Source organism: Xenopus tropicalis, chromosome 1 (genome assembly GCF_000004195.4).
Source record: "Xenopus tropicalis strain Nigerian chromosome 1, UCB_Xtro_10.0, whole genome shotgun sequence".
NCBI lineage: Eukaryota > Metazoa > Chordata > Amphibia > Anura > Pipidae > Xenopus > Xenopus tropicalis.
The window spans coordinates 112,383,918-112,407,238 of NC_030677.2; the positions used below are offsets into that span (position 1 = coordinate 112,383,918).

Below are 23,321 nucleotides of genomic sequence, written 5' to 3' on the forward strand. Positions count from 1 at the left end.
AACTAACAAGTAATGGAGCAAAGCAGAAGTGAGAAAAATGTATGTAAGTATAGCATAACATGTAAATATAGTTTTATCTTGAGTGACAGAATGCAAATATAGATTTGTATTTCAGAAAGGAAAGTCTCTTGTGCAATGAATTATGAAGGGTGATTGTTTTAATTATGTAGTGAGATTTCTGAAGGATTGCCTTTTCACCAGGACTAGGTGGGGTATGACCAAATATTTCAGAGATGGTAATGTAGGCTAGAAAGCTTTCATAACATTAACACCCATATGTAATAGAAATTTGCCCAGATGCATTAACCAATAACAACAAATAAGATGTTTGCTTTTAAACCTGTGGCCAGTAAATGCTCCCTGCTGATTGGTTGCTATATGACAGTGATTAGATCTGTAGCAAACTTTGCATCTTTTATTACATAACTCTATAAGACTTTTGTAGGTGAATCTTTGGTCTGTTTCTTAGGGGTATATTTATCATGCTGTATAAAAAGTGGAGTCAAATATTACCAATCATGATGTTCATAGAAACCAATTGGATGCTTTGCTTTGGTTTTCTAACTGTTGAAATCTAATTGCTGATTGGTTGCCCTGGGCAACATCACCGGTAATGTTTCACTCCACTTTTAGCATGATAAATAACCCTTTAGTGTTAGCTGTTTGGCCCAGTCTTAGTAAACATTTGCATATTATCATTGGAGCACATGGGTTCACAAAAATTATTAGCCATAATTATATACAACATTTTTGTGTGAATTTATGCAGACCTTTAGAATTCAGTCTAAAAGACCGGGATAGAGAATGAGCTTGCATGATGGACAGTAATTGGGAGAATGTGGGAGGTTACCTACATCTGCTAATAGCGCATTTTTGTAAACTGATTGAACTTTAGAAGATTACTACCCTGCCCATCTAGTGGGGGAAGCAATTTTATGGTGATAGGTGCCCTTTAATGATTTTAAGTGTATTATATAAGGCATATAAGTATATATAGTCCAACTCAAGTTAGTGCTGCCTTTTATACTTCTTATTTCACTCCTGCACTGGTGGTGCACAACTCTCTAGGGCAGGGGTAGGGAACCTATGGCTGCATAGGCTCTCTATGGCTATGTGGCTCTTTTGATGGCTGCATCTGGCTCACTGCCAAATCTTTCATAAAAAAAAAAACAATGGGGGGCGTAGCCTGCGCTTGGCCGATAGAAGACGTGTTCTAAGCCTTAGATCACGTCTTCTATCCTCCGAGCGCAGACCACGCCCTCCTCCGCATCGCATCCGGCATCCTTGGGACCCACCCTACCTTGCCCCTGCGCTCGGCGGATAGAACACGTGTTCTAAGCCTTAGCACACGTCTTCAATCCGCCAAGCGCAGGCCACACCCTCGTCAGTCAGCAACAGAGAGGAACTGCATATATACCATGTTTATGCATTGAGTTTACCCCTTTTATATCCCATCAAAGTTTCAGGGAGAATGGGAGGGTTATGCCCCCAAAATATTGATGCACACATGTGGAGAATCTTTAATTTAATCGCCCAGGGAGCAGGATTATCTATTCTTAATTCATTTTCTGCCCGTCAGTATTATTGGGGGAATGTAGGGAATTGTCAGATTTTGTAGTAGACTTGGTTTAAGAAACTCCTGTTCTAGTTTTGTGATAATCTGGCCAGTAGCCACTGTGCAGGCTGATTTGCAAATGCTAGTTTAGTATGATTCATTAATAGGTTGATTATGCTAATAAATGAGCTGATATAAATGATCTGTTGGGTAACTGTTCATTCTGAAGGTATAGTGTTCCTCTAATTCTTGGGATGGCTGTCCTGGCTGTATTTTTAATATAGACACCCAAAGGCAGGTCACTAGGGTGGCAGAGGGAAGGAGCAAATAGGCCATGCCTAGGGCAGCCCTAGGGATGATCCATAGATTGTCTTTTTGTGTGTTTGTTCATGAAGCATTCTTGTATCATCTTTTCTACCATTAATCAAAGCCACAAACACGAGAATGGTATCATAGCATGCTTTATACTTCAGGCTGAGCTACAGATTCACAGTTCAAAGTTTCAAATCACTTTCCATTATATGACATAATGGGTACATATGTGTGATTGTTTTCATTTTAAAGGGATAGTTCACCTTTAAATATACTTTTAGTATTCTTCATATCCTAAGTTGATTTGTAATTGGGATTAATTTTTTTATTTTGTGGGTTTGTATTGAATTTTTTCGTTTTGACAGGGCAACTTTTATGATGTAGCCGCGCTTTCTTTTGATGCGACCGCACCTATTTTGACGCACCCACGCATTTTTGTGGTGAAATTTCGTAGAGTGTCTAATAATCTATGCCTGTCGAAAGGGTACAGAACAGCTTAAGCTATTGGAAGTTGGTGGGTTTCCTCACATGTACCGCTTACTTTTGGTCTTTCCACAACACTTTTATTGGATTAAGGTCAGGACTTTGACTTGGCCATTCCAGAACATTCACTTTATTCTTCTTTAACCATTGTTTGGTAGAACCATGTTTCACAGATGGGAAAAGGTTGTTATGCTGAAATGCAGTGTTTTATTTTCTCTAAATGTAAAGCTTTTCATTTAAGCCAAAAAGTTTTATTTTGGCAACATCCGTCCACAAAACATTATTCCAGTATCCTTCTGGTTTGTCCACATGATCTTTAGCAAACTGTAGATGGTCAGCAATATTTTTGGGGGAGACCAGTGGCTTTCTCCTTGCTACCCTGCCATACACACCATTGCTGTTTAGTGTTCTGATGGTGGACTCGACTACCTCAACATTCGCCAATGTGAGACAGGCCTTCAGTTGCTTAGAAGTTACCCTAGGTTCCTTTGTAACCTCTCGGACTTTTAGATGCCCTGCAGTTGGAGTTATCTTTAATGGTGAACCACTCTGGTTAGGTTAACGATGGCTTGAATTTCCTCCATTCGTGCACAATCTGACTGTTGATCGGTGGAGTCCTTTAGAAATAGTCTAGTAACCTTTTCCAGCTTTATGGGCATCAACATCTTTTTTCTGAGATCCTCAGACACTTCCTTTGAGTGAGTCATGAGCCATGATACACATCCACAAATGTGCTGTGTGTGATCAGGCTTTGCTGAATCCCCATTCTTTAAATAAAACAGGGTCTCTTACTCACACCTGATTGTCATCCCATTGACTGAAAACACCAGACATCACCTTCAAATTATAAATAAATCCTAAGGCTAATGTCAGACAGAGCATATTCTCGGCAAGCCAAAAAACGTTGGCTAGATTATTCCCCCTATGCTTGAAAAAACTTCTACTGGCGCCTGTTCCAGGAAGCATTGAATAAGTTTGGGTGAAGGAACACATGAAAATGCTTACGTATGCAGTTTCAGGCAGAAAAATGCTACGTGTGCCTTCACCCGAGCATATTCAATACTTCCCAGTGCAGGAAAAAGTAAAAGTATTTTCAAGTGTAGGGGTGTATTCTTGGCAGGTATCTTTTGGCTTGCCAAGATTACGGAGCGTGTGGCAATGGCCTAAGGCAGGGGTCCCCAACCTTTCTTACAGGTGAGCCACAGTCAAATGTAAAAAGATTTGGAAAGCAGCACAAGCTAGTTAATGGAGGTACAGGTATGGGATCCGTTAACCCGGAAACCTGTTATCCAGAAAGCTCCGAATTATGGAATGCCTTTCTCCCATAGCCTCCATTTTAATGAAATAATTCAGATTTTGAAAATGCATTTCCTTTTTCTCTGTAATAATTAAACAGTAGCTTGTATTTGATCCCAACTAAGATATAATTAATCCTTACTGGAGGCAAAACAATCGTATTGGATTTAATTAATGTTTTATTGTTTTTTTAGTAGACTTAAGATATGGAGATCCAAATTACGGAAAGACCCCTTATCTGGAATACCCTTGGTCCCAAGCATTCTGGATAACGGGTCCCATACCTGTACCAAATAAGGGCTATGGTTCGCTGTTAGGTAGCCTCTGTGCACACTATCAGCTTACAGGAGGCTTTATTTGCTAGTAAATCTTGTTTTTATTCCACCAAAACTTGCCACCAAGTCAGGAATTCAGAAATAACTACCTGGTTTGGGGCACTGAGAGCAACATCCAAGGGGTTGGTGAGCAAAATGTTGCCCCTGAGCAACTGGTTGGGGATCACAGGCCTAAGGTTTCACTTGCTTTTGCCACCCGCGGATATCTTATTGGATCATTTTTTTCAATAAATACTTGAGCAGATATAATCATTTTTGTTTCATTTGTTTAACTAGGTTTTATTCATCTACTTTTAGGACTTGAAAATGTTTGAAAATCAGATGATGTTTTAGGTCACATATATATTAAATATAGAAAAATTTAAAGGGTTCACAAATTTTTTGAGAACCACTGTAAGTTCCTTTGTTCTCTTCCTTTGTTCCGTTGTTCTCAAATATTTCTATTTAGTATAGATGCAATTTTGCCTTATAATCAACTTTTTATTTTAATGATTCTTCTTAAAGATGCTTTACTTGCATCCATCACTTTAGTTATTTATTTTTTATGATATTTCACTGGCTAGTAAGGTCATGCTGGTGCTCATCTGTATAAATGATAAACAAGTCCTGTTATCTAGAAATTATACGTGCGTTAAACAGAAATCTGCAGGTAATCTGTGGTTTCCCTCAAAAAGATGGGAAATGAGTAGAATCGAAAGTTCAGTTGCAAAGTGTTGTGCTAGTGGGTAAAAGCAGTTGGAGAATGTCATTAGTCGACGTTATTTTGATATATGCTACTTTCATGTTATTTTACAGGTGCTCTGTATTCTAGGTTCTAACAGTATTTATAACATTAACTTAGTTAAAGTTTAGACCTAGCTGGTGTATATTATTTTAAGGGAAAAGGTATAAACATTTTAGGGCTAAGATAAGAAACGGTGCTACAAAACACCAGACGTTACCCTGCCATAGACAGTACTGAGAATTATCTCTGCTAAAACACATGTAAATACAATTATCAGTATTTCCTATTTTGTAGCTGCTACAAGTAGTTGCCTGCTGGAGGAAAGTTTGTGCAACTTTGGAAAACCATGTGTAGGCCTTTCCACTGACAATTACCTTTGTTTCTGGTGGAAAAGCATTTAGGAGAGAATAATCAAGATCAGGGTTGGACTGGCAGTTGCGGGGGCCCCCCCCCCCCAAGAGTGCCCCGCCGTGGTCCTTAGACCCCCTCTCCCCGAGTGCACATGCTTAGGCGCATCACTAGAGGGGAGGGTTTTTTTCCCCGGTGTCCAGCTGGCCCAGTCCGACAGAGACTGGCAGAGATATATTGTGGGTGATTAATCTCTGTTTGGGACATTAATGTTAGTGTTCCTGTAGGACTGTGATTACAGGAGAAGGAAAACTTGCTTACCTTATACCCGGCTGTGTGCTCCTGTCCTCTTCTGTCTTCGCAACACTTGTGCATGCACAGTAGAGCGAAAAGCCAAAGTTTCACAAAAAGGCAGCTCTTTTACTCTGCTGTGCATGTGCTGGCCCCAGGTTTCTGAAGAGAAGGAAGAGGATACTCCTTTCGCAGGAGCACCAGCCCGGAGAATAAGGTAAGCTTGTGTACTGGCCACACACTTTTTTTGTATTCATTTAGTAGTTAAAAGTAGTATGGTTTCTAGTGCAGAAGCCTGATTTATTAATGCAGCTTCCAGCATCCTGCCTGTGTGTGTATTTTAAAGGACATGTTAACCACACACACAAAAATTTAATCAGTAAACAGCCTCTTTAAAATCTTTCAGTACCTGCCACTCTGGTTGTCCAGAGGTTAATAGTAAGGCTGCAACATCTCCTTAATCACTTAGATTTCCTTCTCCTCCTGAAACCAACTCGGCCCCCTCCCTCAGGAATTTGCTTTGGCTGTTGGCTTGTGGGCATGCTCAGTTGTTCTAAGCTCAGATTACTAAACACGCCCTCCAGTCTAGCAGCCAGTAAAGAGATGGCATTGCTGGTTCCCATAGAAACTTTGCTCTAGCTGTCTGCTTCAATTTTTTTCTCCTGAGCTCAGCTTTACCATTACAGTGCTCAAACAAAGCAGAACTTTTATCAGAGACAGTTGTGACTGTGTGAGCCTGTATTCTTGATGAAATCTATGCTGAATAAGGGTCTGTGTGTGTGTATGCTGCTTGCAGATTTAAATGTAACTGATTATCTATTAGAGGAAAAATGGCCACCGGGTGAAAGCTGCTATTTGCTTTAGGAAAATGTGATGGTGCTAGCAAGCGGAGGGGATATATGCAGTACAAATGATGCCATTTGGGTGGGAGAGACATGCCCAAATGATATACATTGTAGGCAAATGTAGGCTTTACATGTCCTTTAAGGGTAGTTCTGCCTGTTTCCTATTTCAGCTGTAGTATATTGTGCTTGCATTATATTAAGATGACAAACTGCATGCCATTATAAGCTGGCCATGCATGTAAAGATCCCATCATTTGCTGAGGTTGCCAAATAAACGGATCTTTGGCCAATATGCAAGGGCGCTGCTGCAGTGAAGAAAGCTGGCAGCAATAAGCCGCTCCTGGTAAGTTTCTAGGGCTCTTCTAGCATTATCTGCACTAGTGAGCGTGGTGAGGTGACGGGGGCCTGGGGCCTTGAAACACACTTACCGATATGCCAACCTTGAGGTGAACATTATCGAGCTGATCCGTTCAGTTGTCCCTCGAGTAAACCATTGTATAATAATTGCCACTAGGCAGGTTGTCAAGACAAGGACTATATCAATGCGCAGATGCAGTCCTGAACAGAATAAAACCTGCCATATGGATATCTTGACGATTTGGGGTAAATGAAAGTTAGGCAGGTCAGGCAGTTGGCACCATATGCAGGCCGATAAGTTGCTGATTCATCCAGAAGAACCTAGTCGGTAGCTTTTATTGGTCACCTTTAGAGGCACTGTGGTTGTGTCATCTCAACTTTTATTTTGATTGTCCCCCTTCTCCCCTCATGTTCATCTATGTACATCAGACTACTCATTAACAGGAACTGAAGGATCATATAAGAAATTCAGCTTGGCAGATGGTGACTAAGACATGATGAAAGCAAGTAGTCACTGCATACACTAGCCCAGTGATCCCCAACCAGTGGCTCGTGAGCACCATGTTGCTCACCAACCCCATGGATTTTGCTTCCATTAGCCTCAAAGTAGGTGCTTATTTCTTAATTCTTGGCTTGGAGGCAAGTTTTGGAGACATTAAGACTGTGTACTGACAAAGAAAATCTCCTGTAGGCTGTCAGTCTATATAGGGGCTACCAAATAGCCAATCACAGCCCTTTCTTGGCACCCCAGGAACTTTTTTTCTACTTATGTTGCTCCCCAACTCTTTTTTACATTTTAACATGGGTCTCGGGTTAAAAAGTTTGGGGACCCCTGCACTAGCTGAACACCCAGTTAGGGGAATTGTATTAGCGACCCGTTTAGATTGTAGCTTGTTATGTCAGGGCCCCCTCTACCCCCCCCCCCTCTAAGGTTATTGGTTGTTTTCTGTGTGTTTTCTGGCTGTATGTTCATTGTATAAACCCATTTATGTGTTCAGAATATGTTGGCATTTATACATATTCTTATTAAGAATAATAAAGCCTATTTTCAAGATTAGATCAATATAGAACCTTCCATTACTGCTAAAATTTCTTCTGGGAAGATGCTTTATTGCCACCTGTTTTCAGAAGTTACCTTTCATAGCATTCTGTTGTACCTGGTTTTCTCAGGGGGTAAGTGTGACCGTGTTGCAAGTTTTATGCTTTTAATAAATTTGCTTTCCTTTCCCACTGTATGTATATTTGTAGACTACTTCATTATAAAGTTAGTGCTTGCCTACATGATGCAGGTTTAAAGTCACTGTATGCTGCCAAAAACAGAGCCCCGCAGACAGTTATAGGATTTATTGTATTTAGCTTGTATGTATGTATATCTTATGTATGCAGCTCTGTACAGTAGAACAATACTGTATATACTCGAGTATAAGCCTAGTTTTTCAGCACCCAAAATGTGCTGAAAAAAGTCACCCTCGGCTTATACTCGAGTCAGGTGCCATGGGTCCCTCTAGACTAGCACCCTCTGTCCTTTGTGTGCAAATTAGGCCACCCGCAACCAGACCCTCCAGTGCCCTGGCCTAGGCTCCCACTAGCAATTCTTATTTCCCCTTACATCTCCTCCAGGACCGGGTCTGCTGCCAGTTTGCCAATGTGCAATGAGCATGGAGTAGTACTCATATTGTTTTTGTTGACCCTCTTCTCCGCTTACAGAGCTAGTTTACTGTTTTTCTTTGAAATAAATATTGAAAAACATATACCCCACAGATGCCTCAATTAATGTAATTTTATTGGTATTTATTTTGATTATTAAAACTTAGCAGTAGCGGCTGCATTTCCCACCCTAGGCTTATACTCGAGTCAATAAGTTTTTCCAGTTTTCTTAGGTAAAATTAGGTACCTCGGTTTATATTCGGATCGGCTTATACTCGAGTATATACGGTAAATGAATACAACAGGGGGGGGTATTAAAATAATATAAAAGCGTGATATTCTCCACCAGCTCAAATATATACCTATTTAAAATTGCGTCAGTTTTTATTTTTGTGCATTTGCTTTCTCTGTAGCTTTTTTGTTTCGATATTAGTGCTGTACAATTGCTGGCTCGTTTCTAGGTAAAAGTTGTTTGCGAAAAGAAAGGAACAGATTTTTTTTTTTTTTTTGTAAGTGCGCTCCGGAAACCTGCATGTGGGTGTCAGTGATTAGTGTGAGCATCTCGTGGTCTCCCAGCTTTGGTTGCAGATGGGAGTTTGCAGTGCCCCACCCGTGACCACTTCCTATTTTTTTTTTTCTTCTATTATTCCATTTCTGCAGCGCTTATGCAGCCGTGCACACTGGCATTTGTGTGTAAGAAACCAAACAGCACCCATTTTGACCAGCTCATAACCTTTCATCTCGTTTCTTTCTACATATTATACTCATAAACTTTTAACCTTGCTTTAGCAACAATACTGTTGGTATTTACGTGCGGTACTAACGCAAGCTTTTCTCGGGCAAAGTTCATAGCTGAGGAATTAAGCATGCATTCTACACATGAACTTCTTGGCAAACACACATGGGCAATGATTATGGGGTTTTGTGCAGTCTGCAAATGAAAGAAACTGTTTCTTAAACACAGCTTTTTTTTCTAGCCGTGTCATAACAATTTTACTATGAATTTGGCTTTTTTCTGGTGAAGAAATTAAGAAAAGCAAATATAAAACACTGAGCATTTTCTTTGCTGGCACAACATTTTTAAATGATATACACAATTTCCTTTTGGTTACAAGTATTTGTTTCAACACTTTGCATATTGGTGCCATAGAACCTTGTATAACTTCATACTGGAAGATGGTTGCGTGACTGAGTACTAAAAAAAAAAAAATACATTTTGGAATGGGTGTTTGTAGATTTTGGGTGTTTGTAGATTGCAGGGCTGGGTGAAGCAACAAGGTTGCAAGGCTAGGTACAGTAACAGGGTTGCAATGCTAGGTAAAGCAAGGAGGTTGTAGGGCTGGGTGGAGTAACAGGGTTGCAATGCTAGGTAAAGCAAGAGGGTTGCAGGGCTGGGTGGAGCAACAGGGTTGCAAACTAGGTAAAGCAAGAGGGTTGCAGGGCTGGGTGGAGCAACAAGGTTGCAATGCTAGGTAAAGCAAAAGGGTTAGAGGGTTGCAGGGCTGGGTGGAGTAACAGGGCTGCAATGCTAGGTAAAGCAAGAGGGTTGCAGGGCTGGGTGGAGCAACAAGGTTGCAATGCTAGGTAAAGCAAAAGGGTTAGAGGGTTGCAGGGCTGGGTGGAGCAACAAGGTTGCAATGCTAGGTAAAGCAAAAGGGTTAGAGGGTCGCAGGGCTGGGTGGAGTAACAGGGCTGCAATGCTAGGTAAAGCAAAAGCGTTGCAGGGCCGGGTGGAGTAATGGTCCTGTGTGGCCAGGTGGAGCAACAGGGTTGTGGGGTTGGATGGGGCAACAGGGGTTGCAGGGACAGATTTTGATAAAAGGTAGATGTATTGCATAGGGAAAACAATTGTCAGGCTGAAATTTGTGGAAAAGGGTTGCAAGGTGAATGAAGGGTTTTAACTAGATAGTGAATGAGACCTTACATTTGCATAATTAAAGGGATTCTGTCATTATATTGCCTGAGTCTTAGCTTTCGGGTGAAGACACACAGAGCTACTTAGTAGCAGCTACTTGTCAAAGCTACTAAATGCCAGAAAATACCCTGCCATAGACAATACTGAGAAATGCCTCTGCTAAAACACATAGAGACAATTATCAGTAAATGATCAGCATTGTCTATTTCTGTAGCTGTTGTAGCTGTAACTGAAGTAGCTGCTACTAGTAGCTTTACCCTGTCTTTACCCTTCAAAAGGACCCAGAGCTACACTTTAGAACTGCTTTCAGGTAAACTATTGTTTATACTGAAGAACATAGCTAGCCCCATATGAAATTTTAAAATTAAGTATAAAAAAAAAATCTGTTTGTGCTTTTAAAAAAAATTATTTAAATGCAGGATTCTGCTAGAGAAGCTGTATTAACTGATGCATTTGGAAAAAAAACATATGTTTCCCCATAACAGTATACCTTTAAAGATATGTAAGGTTTAGATAGTGACAGACTTTGAAACTGGAATATGTTTGCAGTGCTGAATGCTGGGAAAGGATTGCACTGAATAATGCTGCAAGAAGATCTTTTTGTCTGAAGAATGAAATGTGTTGCAGGGCTATGTGCAAGTATATTAATGGATGGTGAAACAGGATTGCCGGACTAAATATGAGAAAGGGATTGCAGGGTTAGAAACTGAAAGATGATTGCAGCGCTGGATAGTTGGACTGGCGCCCTATCCCCACTATCACCTTGTCACCACTGTTGCAGGACTGTATAGTTGAAGAATGTTTAAGAGCTAAACTGCAGCAGGGATGGAGGACAGCACAATAAGCTTGAGGACTGGCTCATAGATTCTGGAGTGCTCTAGCGATAAAAGATGAGGTTTGGGTCTATTTGTGAACTAACTGTGCACTCACTGTAATGGTTGGTTGAATGTATTGTCCCTAGAGGTATCTTTCTTTCATCCTTACCTACTCTTCCAAATATTCAGGCTATGCATCTCTACACATGGCCTCAATTGATTATCATTTGATAGAAGAGAGGTTATTTGGCTAAGCAAAAGCAGATTATACCTGTTATTAAAGCAGGCACTAATACCATCATTGTGACACTGTACCATCATGATAGTTGTGTGGTTAGCACCTCTCCCTTCAAATTGAGCTTTTCAGTTCCGTTCTCACGTTTTTTTTTTTCTCACTCTAAAGCACATCTGATAGTGTTAACAATGTGCCACTCTCACCCTCCATTTGAGGTCTAGTATTTATCTATGGGCAAAAGCAGATAATTTCCAGGCAGATAAACATGCTCTTATTTTTAGAGTAGATAATCTGTTAGCAAATGTTATTGATATAATAGCTTATTGGTCCAGACTTTAATTTTCCTTGTGAATCATGGATAGTGATTATTCCCCTTAAAATGTTCATTATTTACTATTATGTAGATTGTATTCCAAGAATATTTGTAGTTAGTGTTTTAATTTTTTACCTCTTAGTTCTGCTGCATCCCAGCATTGAAGATTAAATGTGTTCTAATTGCTGCAGTTACTGATCCTAGAAATCAGTCAGATACTTAAAAACAGCCAAGAAAATAAATAGAGTAGTTGAACAGAAAGTTAAAGTGGCCATACAAAGGTAGATTTGATGATGGGCCTACCCGACTGATATCTAAGACAGATAACATCCATTTTAAGGTGGCCATACACATAGCAATTACCGATTGGTCGCAGGAAATATCGTTTGTTTCCCCCACTGACGTTCCGGGCTGAATCGTCTGATATGGAGGTAGAAACAATAGGAATTCTACCTCCATCTGCCGATTCAGCCCTTAATGTAGATATTGCTTGGGTGCCTTCAACGGCCCCTTCTAGAGGAAAGGAACTGAAAAAGTTTATAGGTCCGATGCGAGGGGTCCCTAAGAATACTGCAAGCCCGACGTAGACATCACTTCAAGTATATTGATGGATGGTGAAACAGGATTGCAGGACTAAATATGAGAAAGGGATTGTAGGGTTAGAAACTGAAAGATGATTGTCGTGCTGGATAGTAGGACTGGCGCCCTATCCCACTATCACCTTGTCGCCACTGTTGCAGGCCTGTATAGTTGAAGAATGTTTAAGAGCTAAACTGCAGCAGGGATGGAGGACAGCACAATAAGCTTGAGGACTGGCTCATAGATACCGATAGCCAGGCTCACAGCATGCAAGAATAGACTTCAGGCTCTGGAACAGCATAGACGGCCCTGAAACTCCAGCTGTAAGGCACAGTGCACACAGCACCAAGGTGAGCCTACCAGTAAAGGGTAGCTATCAGCCTACACATTTTTATTTTGGTTGTTGAGATCACTAAGAAGCCATTTGCATCCTATAGTATCACCATTATTGTGACCAATCTACTGTTTAAGCAATATAAAGTCCCTGGAGGTAGAAACAATAGGAATTCTACCTTCATCTGCCAATTCAGCCCTTAATGTAGATATTGCTTGGGCGCCTTCAACGGGCCCCTTCTAGAGGGAAGGAACTGAAAAAGTTTATAGGTCGGATGCGAGGGGTCCCTAAAAATACTGCGAGCCCGACGTAGACATCACATCAAGAATATTGATGGATGGTGAAATATGGACTTCCTCAATAGCAGATAGTGGAATCCCAGTGATGCGTTGAGCTATTTTCACCACCCACTGCAATGATCAGTAACAGATCAATTCCCATACCAAACTGTAATACAGTTGGTAAGGATGCTCTCAATCGCACCAGGGTAGAAATTACCCAGGATGTCAACAGGACAGGTGATTCTTCTTCAGCATCTTCAAGAAGAAGAGTCGCTGATGGGTCTTCTTAACAAGGCTAGAGGTGTTAACTGTCCATGACAAGTTCTCCGAGGTATGTATCCCCAGGAACTTGAAGCTGGAAACTCATTCAGCTGACATGCCATTGATATGAATGGGTTCATGTGTGTCACCCTTCCCCTTCGTGAAGTCCACAATAAGCTCCTTGGTTTTACTAGTGTTGAGGAGCAAATTATTGTCAGCACACCAAGCAGCTAAATGCTCTACCTCTGCCCTGTAATCAGACTCATCGTTGTTACTGATGAGTCCAATCACCATGGTGTTATCTGCAAATTTAACAATAGAGTTAGATCCATACATAGGCTTGCAGTCATGGGTAAAGAGGGAATAGAGGAATGTGCTCAACACACAACCCTGAGGCACACCTGTATTTAATGTGATAGTGATGGAGAAGTTGTGGCTAGATTTAACACCCTGGGGTCTATTTGTCAAAAAGTCCATAATCCATTTACAGAGGGAGGCAGCAATACCCAGATACTGAACTAAAATCAACAAATAGTATTCTCGCATAAGTATTCTTGTTATCCAGATGAGAAAGCACACAATGCAGCGCAGTGGATACAGCATCCTTTGTATTTTTATTGCTATGGTAGGCAAATTGATAAGGATCAAATAAACAAGACAAACACTTCTTAAGCAAAGCACTTCATAACAATAGGTGTGAGTGCCACAGGGCGGAAGTCATTCAAGCATGTTGGAGAGGAGAATTTCGGCACTGGCACTATGAAGGTGGGCATATCGAGAAATATATGCTTGTTTTGCTACCTTAACTTTAAGTTGACTGTACACCAACTGATAAAAGCTGCCAGTCAATAAGTCAGCAGGACTGCCGGCGGGATGGCAGACGCGGCGGCGCGATTTCGCGCAAATCGCCGAAAAAGACTCGCGAGTCTTTTTCGGCGATTTCCGGAAATCGCCCCGCCGCGTCTGCCATCCCGCCGGCGACTTACATGTTCGCCGGTGGGATGGCAGGGGTAGGCAACTCGGGGAGATTAGTCGCCCGCGAACAGGGAGTTAATCGCGGGCGACTAATCTCCCCCGTGTGCCAGAGCCCTTAAGTTGTAGCTCATGGCTACTTTTATGATTTTAGAGATATAGAAGGGGACTTCTAATTTTAGCATTAACATGAAAGACTTGGCAGCTCTACAGCCTACATCTACAGGGTGCTCTGGGCAGTATTAAAAAGTCATATTTTAGTCTGCACTTTGCCTTTTGTGTTTAGGTGAATTGGGACATCAATTTAATACGAAATTATCTGCTTTCATGCTTGTGTGGTTTTTACAGAACCACTTAGGGAGATGCTGAAACTGCTGTGGTTTTCTAGCTGAATTAAACACTGAAAAACAAGACTCTTAGTTCTGTATTGCAGTGCCAGGAATTCAAATGTTATTTTGCAAAATGTGTGATTTTTTTTCATTTTTTTTTCAGTAGTGGCACAGTAGTACAAAATCAGTCCACCAGCTAGGCACATACCAGTAACTAAATTCAGTTACCTAACATCAGTACAGTCCAAAAACCCTTTTAGATGGGCATTATACAGGGTGCCTTGGGCTGATACAGAAGCCCAAAATATAATTTACAACATATCTAGCCAACGTCTTTAGTTAAGCATTAGTTCTACTTTAAATTGCATAAATGTGCTTATCAGTAATTATTTCATTATATATCAATTCTAGACTTTTTGGAAGTTTGCACCACTCATAAGTAAGATAATACTTTGTATTTAAATATTCGCACATCAGCACAATTCTATTTGTGTAAAAAGAACCAAACTTTTGTTAAACCCCTACCATCCCTCTCTCAAATAGATTTACTAGGGACCCCCAATTCTGGCCCATGTGCCATGCATGGTCATAAAAAAGCTGAGAAATGCAGGAGGTTTGGAAGGTGCCATCTTACACCTCTTTATGGCCATCTTTTCTGCATTCCCTGACAAAGTTTTTTGAGCAAACTTTTTTGGGAGATGCTAGAAAGAGGACATCAAGCAGCAGAAGCCTAGATGGCATTTCTCTGCTTTTTATGACCAGGTGCGTTGTTAGGTTAAATATAGTAGTGTAGTTCCAGAGAGTGTATGTGGTTTTAACAAGGGTTACATTCTTCTTTGACTCGTGGCCTTGTTTCATGTTGATTCTTCAGTTATTTAATACAAGAGTTCTGACAAGAAAATACATCTTTCAGTTAGGCTTGCCACTTCATTGAATAAATATATATATATATATATATATATATATATATATATATATATATATATATATATATATATATATATATATATATAATTAGAAAGAGTGCCGCACACGTAGGGACTTGATACAAAAGAAAAAGTGGTTTTATTGAAAAAATTCCAACGTTGTGCTCTTCCTCAGGGACAAACCAATATATATATAAAACTCATAAAACTCAACAGTAGAAAGCACTCACAGCTATAGCATCAATCAAGTCAGTGATTTATTTCAGCATACCATCTACGCGTTTCGATCACCACAGGATCGTCATCAGGATGATGCTGGATGCAGGATCATCCTGATGATGATCCTGTGGTGATCGAAACATGTAGATGGTATGCTGAAATAAATCACTTACTTGATTGATGCTATAGCTGTGAGTGCTTTCTACTGTTGAGTTTGATGCATTATTTTTGTCACCACCCAGCCGTTGCCCTGATACTGGTGAATGCCGATTCTTTACAAAAAAATAAAAATAAGACATCCTAGATCTGAATGAAATATTCTTAGTAAATACTTCATTCTTTACATAGTTGAATGTGCTAACAACAAAATCACACAAAAATTGTCAATGGAAATCAAATTTATCAACCCATGGAGGTCTGGATTTGGAGTCACACTCAAAATGAAAGTGGAAAAAAACACTACAGGCTGATCCGACTTTGATGTAATGTCCTTAAAACAAGTCAAAATGAGGCTCAGTAGTTTGTGTGGCCTCCATGTGCCTGTATGACCTCCCTACAACGCCTTAGCATTCTCCTGATGAGGTGGCGGATGGTCTCCTGAGGGATCTCCTCCCAGACCTGGACTAAAGCATCCACCAACTCCTGGACAGTCTGTGGTGCAACGCAGTCAGGCTACCTCGGGCGAGCACATGGAGGGCTATGCAGCCCCCCAAAGAAATGCCACCCCACACCATTACTGACCCACTGCCGAACCAGTCATGCTGGAGGATGTTGCAGGCAGCAGAATGTTCTCCGCGGTGTCTCCAGACTCTGTCACGTTTGTTGCATGTGGTCAGTGTGAACCTGCTTTCAGCTGTGAAGAGCACAGGGCGCAAGTGGCAAATTTGCCAATCTTGGTGTTCTCTGGCAAATGCCAAAAGTCCTGCACGGTGTTGGGCTGCAAGCACAACCCCCACCTGTGGACGTCGGGCCCTCATACCACCCTCATGGAGTCTGTTTCTGACCGTTTGCAGCATTTTGCAGGGCTCTGGCAGTGCTCCTCCTGTTCCTCCTTGCACAAAGGTGGAGGTATTGGTTCTGCTGCTGGGTTGTTGCCCTCCTACGGCCTCCTCCACGTCTCCTGATGTACTGGCCTGTCTCCTGGTAGCGCCTCCATGCTTTGAACACTACACTGACAGACACAGCAAACCTTCTTGCCACAGCTCACATTGATGTGCCATCCTGAATGAGCTGCACTACCTGAGCCATTTGTGTGGGTTGTAGACTCCGTCTCATACTACTGGTCTGTGGTCACCACCTGCAGAACCACTCCTTTATTGGGGATGTCTTGCTAATTGCCTATAATGTCCACCTGTTGTCTATTCCATTTGCACAACAGTATGTGAAATTGATTGTCAATCAGTGTTGCTACCTAAGTGGACAATTTGATTTCACAGAAGTGTGATTGACTTGGAGTTACATTGTGTTGTTTGTGTTCCCTTTATTTTTTTGAGCAGTGTATATGTATGTGTGTATAATATATATATATGCAGTATATATATATAACATGACTTTTATTGCATCATACTGATAAAACAGATCAACGTTTCGGTCTCCACCTAAGACCTTCATCAAGACCATAACTGTAATTAAAACCAGCAAATAAATAAGTAAAACCTGTGACACTCACCCACCGACACTCCCCCTCCCTGATCACATGACAGGAATAAACAACCCTGTATAAGGGATAAATAATAATTAGGATCATTATATACAAGGGGAAGTTTGCAGTGTGTGAAATACAGTATTAAAAACCAAATCAAACCTAACTACTGGCAAAAACATTGCATAATACAGAGCATCAAAAAGGACAGCCAGCTAACACGAGAGAAATTATACAGGGATATCACTAATACCCCGCTGTAACTGATAGCCTATATATCCCCTCACATAGGACTACACCTCACCTCTGATCCAAAAAGCACAGCAGCGAACAATGTTCATTCAGCCCTGCCGGTGCTAGGGTACCCAACTTCTTAATCCAAAATACCTCCCTTTGGAGAAGTAGCCTGGCCCGGTCCCCTCCCCTTGCAGGGGGCGGGATATGATCAATACCAATATAATGGAACAAGGGTAACCTATGCCCTTTCTCGAGAAAATGCTTAGCCACCGGCTTATTTGTTGTACCATCTCTAAAGGCTGTACTGATAGCGGACCGATGCCCATCCATTCGCAGCCTTAGGGTTTGGTCCGTCTTGCCCACGTATGACAACCCACAGGGACATGTGATTAAATACACTACATGTGTGGTTGTGCAGGTAATGTGCTGTCTAATCCTATACCGTTTCCCTGTGTGGGGATGCAAGAAGGAATATAGAAGAAGGTATATAATGATCCTAATTATTATTTATCCCTTATACAGGGTTGTTTATTCCTGTCATGTGATCAGGGAGGGTGAGTGTCACAGGTTTTACTTATTTATTCGCTGGTTTTAATTACAGTTATGGTCTTGATAAAGGTCTTAGGTGGAGACCGAAACGTTGATCTGTTTTATCAGTATGATGCAATAAAAGTCATGTTTTATATTTAAAATCCTGGTGTGCACCTTATACTTCTGGATTTGTGGATAATTGGATACACGGAGGTAGCACCTAGGTAATTTGCATTTATATGTTTGGTGTGCTGAAACTCTTTTGGACTGTATATATATATATATATATATATATATATATATATATATATATATATATATATATATATATATATATATATATATATATATATATATATATAATATGCAGTGGTGTGAAAAACTATTTGCCCCCTTCCTGATTTCTTATTCTTTTGCATGTTTGTCACACTTAAATGTTTCTGCTCATCAAAAACCGTTAACTATTAGTCAAAGATAACATAATTGAACACAAAATGCAGTTTTTAAATGAAGGTTTACGTTATTAAGGGAGAAAAAAAACTCCAAATCTGCATGGCCCTGTGTGAAAAAGTGATTGCCCCCCTTGTTAAAAAATAACTTAACTGTGGTTTATCACACCTGAGTTCAATTTCTGTAGTCACCCCCAGGCCTGATTACTGCCACACTTGTTTCAATCAAGAAATCACTTAAATAGGAGCTACCTGACACAGAGAAGTAGACCAAAAGCACCTCAAAAGCTAGACATCATGCCAAGATCCAAAGAAATTCAGGAACAAATGAGAACAAAAGTAATTGAGATCTATCAGTCTGGTAAAGGTTATAAAGCCATTTCTAAAGCTTTGGGACTCCAGCGAACCACAGTGAGAGCCATTATCCACAAATGGCAAAAACATGGAACAGTGGTGAACCTTCCCAGGAGTGGCCGGCCGACCAAAATTACCCAAGAGCGCAGAGACAACTCATCCGAGAGGCCACAAAAGACCCCAGGACAACATCTAAAGAACTGCAGGCCTCACTTGCCTCAATTAAGGTCAGTGTTCACGACTCCACCATAAGAAAGAGACTGGGCAAAAACGGCCTGCATGGCAGATTTCCAAGGCGCAAACCACTTTTAAGCAAAAAGAACATTAAGGCTCGTCTCAATTTTGCTAAAATACGTTGTGGACCGACGAGACAAAAGTTGAACTTTTTGGAAGGTGCGTGTCCCGTTACATCTGGCGTAAAAGTAACACAGCATTTCAGAAAAAGAACATCATACCAACAGTAAAATATGGTGGTGGTAGTGTGATGGTCTGGGGTTGTTTTGCTGCTTCAGGACCTGGAAGGCTTGCTGTGATAGATGGAACCATGAATTCTACTGTCTACCAAAAAATCCTGAAGGAGAATGTCCGGCCATCTGTTCGTCAACTCAAGCTGAAGCGATCTTGGGTGCTGCAGCAGGACAATGACCCAAAACACACCAGCAAATCCACCTCTGAATGGCTGATGAAAAACAAAATGAAGACTTTGGAGTGGCCTAGTCAAAGTCCTGACCTGAATCCTATTGAGATGTTGTGGCATGACCTTAAAAAGCGGTTCATGCTAGAAAACCCTCAAATAAAGCTGAATTACAACAATTCTGCAAAGATGAGTGGGCCAAAATTCCTCCAGAGCGCTGTAAAAGACTCGTTGCAAGTTATCGCAAACGCTTGATTGCAGTTATTGCTGCTAAGGGTGACCCAACCAGTTATTAGGTTCAGGGGGCTATTACTTTTTCACACAGGGCCATGTTGGTTTGGATTTTTTTTCTCCCTAAATAATAAAAACCCTCATTTAAAAACTGCATTTTGTGTTTACTTGTGTTATCTTTGACTAATAGTTAAATGTGTTTGATGATCAGAAACATTTTGTGTGACAAACATGCAAAAGAATAAGAAATCAGGAAGGGGGCAAATAGTTTTTCACACCACTGTATGTATGTATGTATGTATATGTATAATGTATATGTAAAATGTCCCCCACATAAAGTAAATAATATAATATAATCATGCCATTTCCTTTGTGGGGTTAAACTGTGCATTTATGTAAAATGTTATACATGACATGCAGTGCATGTAAGGAGAAAATCCCATATGGGGTTAACAGAGCATGTAAGGAGTACTGAACACAAGTTAAACAGTGCATGTAAATAGTAACTTTGCAGGGTAAGCAGTGCATATGATTATAACCCAAAAGAAAAGCAGTATACATGTATAATGCACTACCACATGGTGACTGGTGCATTTGAGGCACTCTGGGTAATCCCTGCTTCCAAGGTCCTCTTAGTAAGACAAACTCTGAAGAGGAGAATTGTGCTGTCTGCAAAAGAATCACCAAATATCCACCTGAAGGTTCTTAACTTTATGGCAGAAGTAGTCCTGCTTAAGATGGATCTTTACCTTTAGGGTGAAATCACACTGAGTTACTAGTAGCAGCTACTTTTTCATGACTACTAAACTCCAGAAATTCCCCTGCCATAGACAATACTGAGAATTGACTCTGCTATAACACACGCAGAGACAATTATCAGTAAATGATCAGCATTGTCTGTTTTAGTAGCCACGACAAGTAGCTGCTACTAGTAGCCCTGTGTGTCTTCACCCTTAAGGCAAAGACACACATGTCAACTAGAAGCCGCAACTTTTTAAAAAGCCTGTCACGGTGACTAATCGCGGCAACTTACCTGCCATAGGTTTCTATACAAGTTTCTATAATGAACTATTTGCACTATGTGGATTTGTCGCCAGTTCTCTTTAGTAATAAGTAAAAATCAAATCAACTAGACTTGCTGTAGTTTTGATTTGACTTATTTATCCAGGTCATGGTATATCTACAGTAATGAGAACCTTCACAGACATTTGTGACCAATGCGTGTGGCCACAAAACTTTGCATTGCACCACAGCTGATAAAGACAAAAGTGGCCATATTATAATATTAGCTATATTATTACAGTCTGATGGTACCAGTTTTAAGCAGAAAGCAGTTGTAAATCGATATGCCGTGGTAATGATGATGGATCCTTGCCAGTAATACCAAGGAAGTTGTGGCAGATTTACAAGGCCAATTAAAGTAAAAGTAAAGTATCCTGGCAGCTGATTTGGCCAAAACTTACGTAAAACGGGGAGATGGAAAATTGCTGATTTCCCTGGCACCACGTGTTCCTAGTAATTTATTCTGCGCAAGTGCATTCACTTTCAAAACGGGATAATAAAATTGCCAAGCCACTATACCATGTCAAGGTAAATCCCATGTGATGGTTCTTACTATTTACCTCTGGTCTTATTTTTTATATGCTTGCACCTACTTGCTTGGTTGCATTTTTGGAGAGAAAAGTATCTTCTGCACTAACCTTTGTCACGGGCTAAATATGCCAAGCTAGAACTTTTATAAGGGAGAGATATCTAAGTCCATACTTATGCAGTGAACATTTTTTTTAGCTATACATATGCGATACAGGTATCCATTATCCAAAAACCTGGTATCCAGAAAGCTCTGATATCTCCCATTGACTATGTTTGAATTAAAATTTTTCAAAATGATTTCCTTTTTTTTTGTAATAATAAAACTGTACCTTAAAGTTGATACTAACTAAGATATAATATTCGTTTTTGGAAGCACAGCAGTCCTGGGTCTAACTAATATTTAAATAATTTTTTTAGTAGACTTAAGGTCTAATTCCAAATTATGGAAAGACGCCAGGTGCCAAGCATTATGGATAACAGGTCCCATACCTGGTACTACCTTAGTAGAGTTTTAAAATATTGTTCATGTTTAATAGGAGCCTATGCATTACTTTCATCTTCTTCTTCCTTAGGCAAAAGCACTCCAGTAAGTCAGCTCAGCACATCCCACTTCCAGAAGTCTCATGATCCATTTCAGCCATTTGGTACTGAACCCGGGGATCCGTTCCAGAGCAGAAAGTCCTTCACAGACCCTTTTAGTGGCAAGGACCCGTTTGCCACATCACAGTCGGGAAAGCACTCTAAGGGAACATCTGCTGGGTTTGCAAACTTTGGCTCTGTAAGTTGAAATTCCAACTCGTCTAGAAAGTGCTCTTCTCCTTTCGCGATACAAGTTTCTTTTGTTCAGTTTTCCTAGCCCCAAAAACATTTTTCTAGCAGCAATGTAGCTTGAAACTGGATGACAGACTGATTTCCAGCTATATGCAGTGTCTTTAGCCTAAAGTATATATCTCAAGATAACTGCTAGGTAATATAGCTGGGCTTTTTAAAACCTTACATTATTTCAAAAAGTGACCAGAATGTTTCTCTGAATAGGTTCACGTTCCCCGTGGTAGCAGTTACTTGCCATGTGTTTAGAATATATTGCTGCTAACATATTACTGCTTTACTCCTGATTTAGTTTGGAGATGTACTTATAACGTAGTCATTATAATCACATTTTAAATATTCCATTTTGATGGCATTTCCTTTGCATTATACTGTTATGGCCAATATAAGCACTGCCATTAAAAATTGAACATCTGTTTCTATTTACCCTTTAAAGAAAAAAACTACTGAAAAAGTAATGTTCTGCAGATACTCAGATTTTCTATTTTTTGTACTTTGCAACTGGCAGAATTGGGTGCATCCTTGCAGGCTTACCCTTAATTTGGCCACTTAGCATGCATTTCTCAGTATATTAAAATTATTGTAAATGCAAAGGTTGCTGGGATTTGAACCAGCAGCAGTGGATATGCATATTACATATAAGTGCTAAAAGAAAAAGCAAGATGATAAAGAAAGGAAACAATATAGTGTAGTAGGTAAGTTCATACTAATTGCCAATATAAATGTTATCTACAGTTATGACACACCTTTGAATTATTATTTTTATAAATTGTTATAAACTCAAATGAGGCTACAACAGGCTTGTTTAGATATAAAGTGCATTATTGCCATAGTGAAAAGGTACTCAGATTGGAAATTATTAAACCACCAATTGATTTATCATCCAGTTCAAAAAAGAGAAATAATTGGAAAACCAATGTATGCATCATTAAATTGTTCCCCTTACACTAAGAAGAAAAGAACAATACAAAAACATTTCACTTTATGTTGGATAAAAATCTATATATTTGTACTGGCAGTTTGTATGCACTAACCTACTACACTGTAACAGTCTTTCTTTCTCTTCTTAATACATTTTTCACTTTATTCCTCTTTAAGCTTTTGTTACATAGATATGAAATATGAATATCTGCATGTTAGTGGACCTGTTTTAATGTTGCATTTGGTGGGTAACTGCAACAGATGCAAAGCAGTGGTGCCAGCTGTGTGTTGATTGGATGTGCAACACTTGCGCTTAGTCACCTTTACAGAATTTGACAGATCACACAGTAAAAACCCAAGGCAAACACTTAAGCATATGTTACCACCAGGTATTAGTCTTTCTTCCCATTTTATAACTTAGTTACTGGTTTTCTAACTTTCTGTGCAAATAAGATTGCATTATACAGAAAGGAATGTCAATGCGAGGGTAGTCTTCCACACAATCTAGAAGGGTAAAAATTGCCCGTAA

At 40.2% G+C, this 23,321-nt stretch overlaps 1 protein-coding gene across 5 annotated transcripts in view; it reads left to right on the plus strand.

Annotated features, from left to right (window-relative positions):
* The window catches only part of eps15l1 (epidermal growth factor receptor pathway substrate 15-like 1), a 90,144-nt gene that overhangs the window by 59,223 nt on the left and 7,600 nt on the right, over window positions 1-23,321 (plus strand). For all 5 annotated transcript variants that reach the window (XM_012956850.3, XM_012956855.3, XM_012956861.3 and 2 more), the window contains 1 exon segment: window positions 21,616-21,821. In XM_012956850.3, coding sequence (XP_012812304.1) covers window positions 21,616-21,821 — 206 coding nt within the window.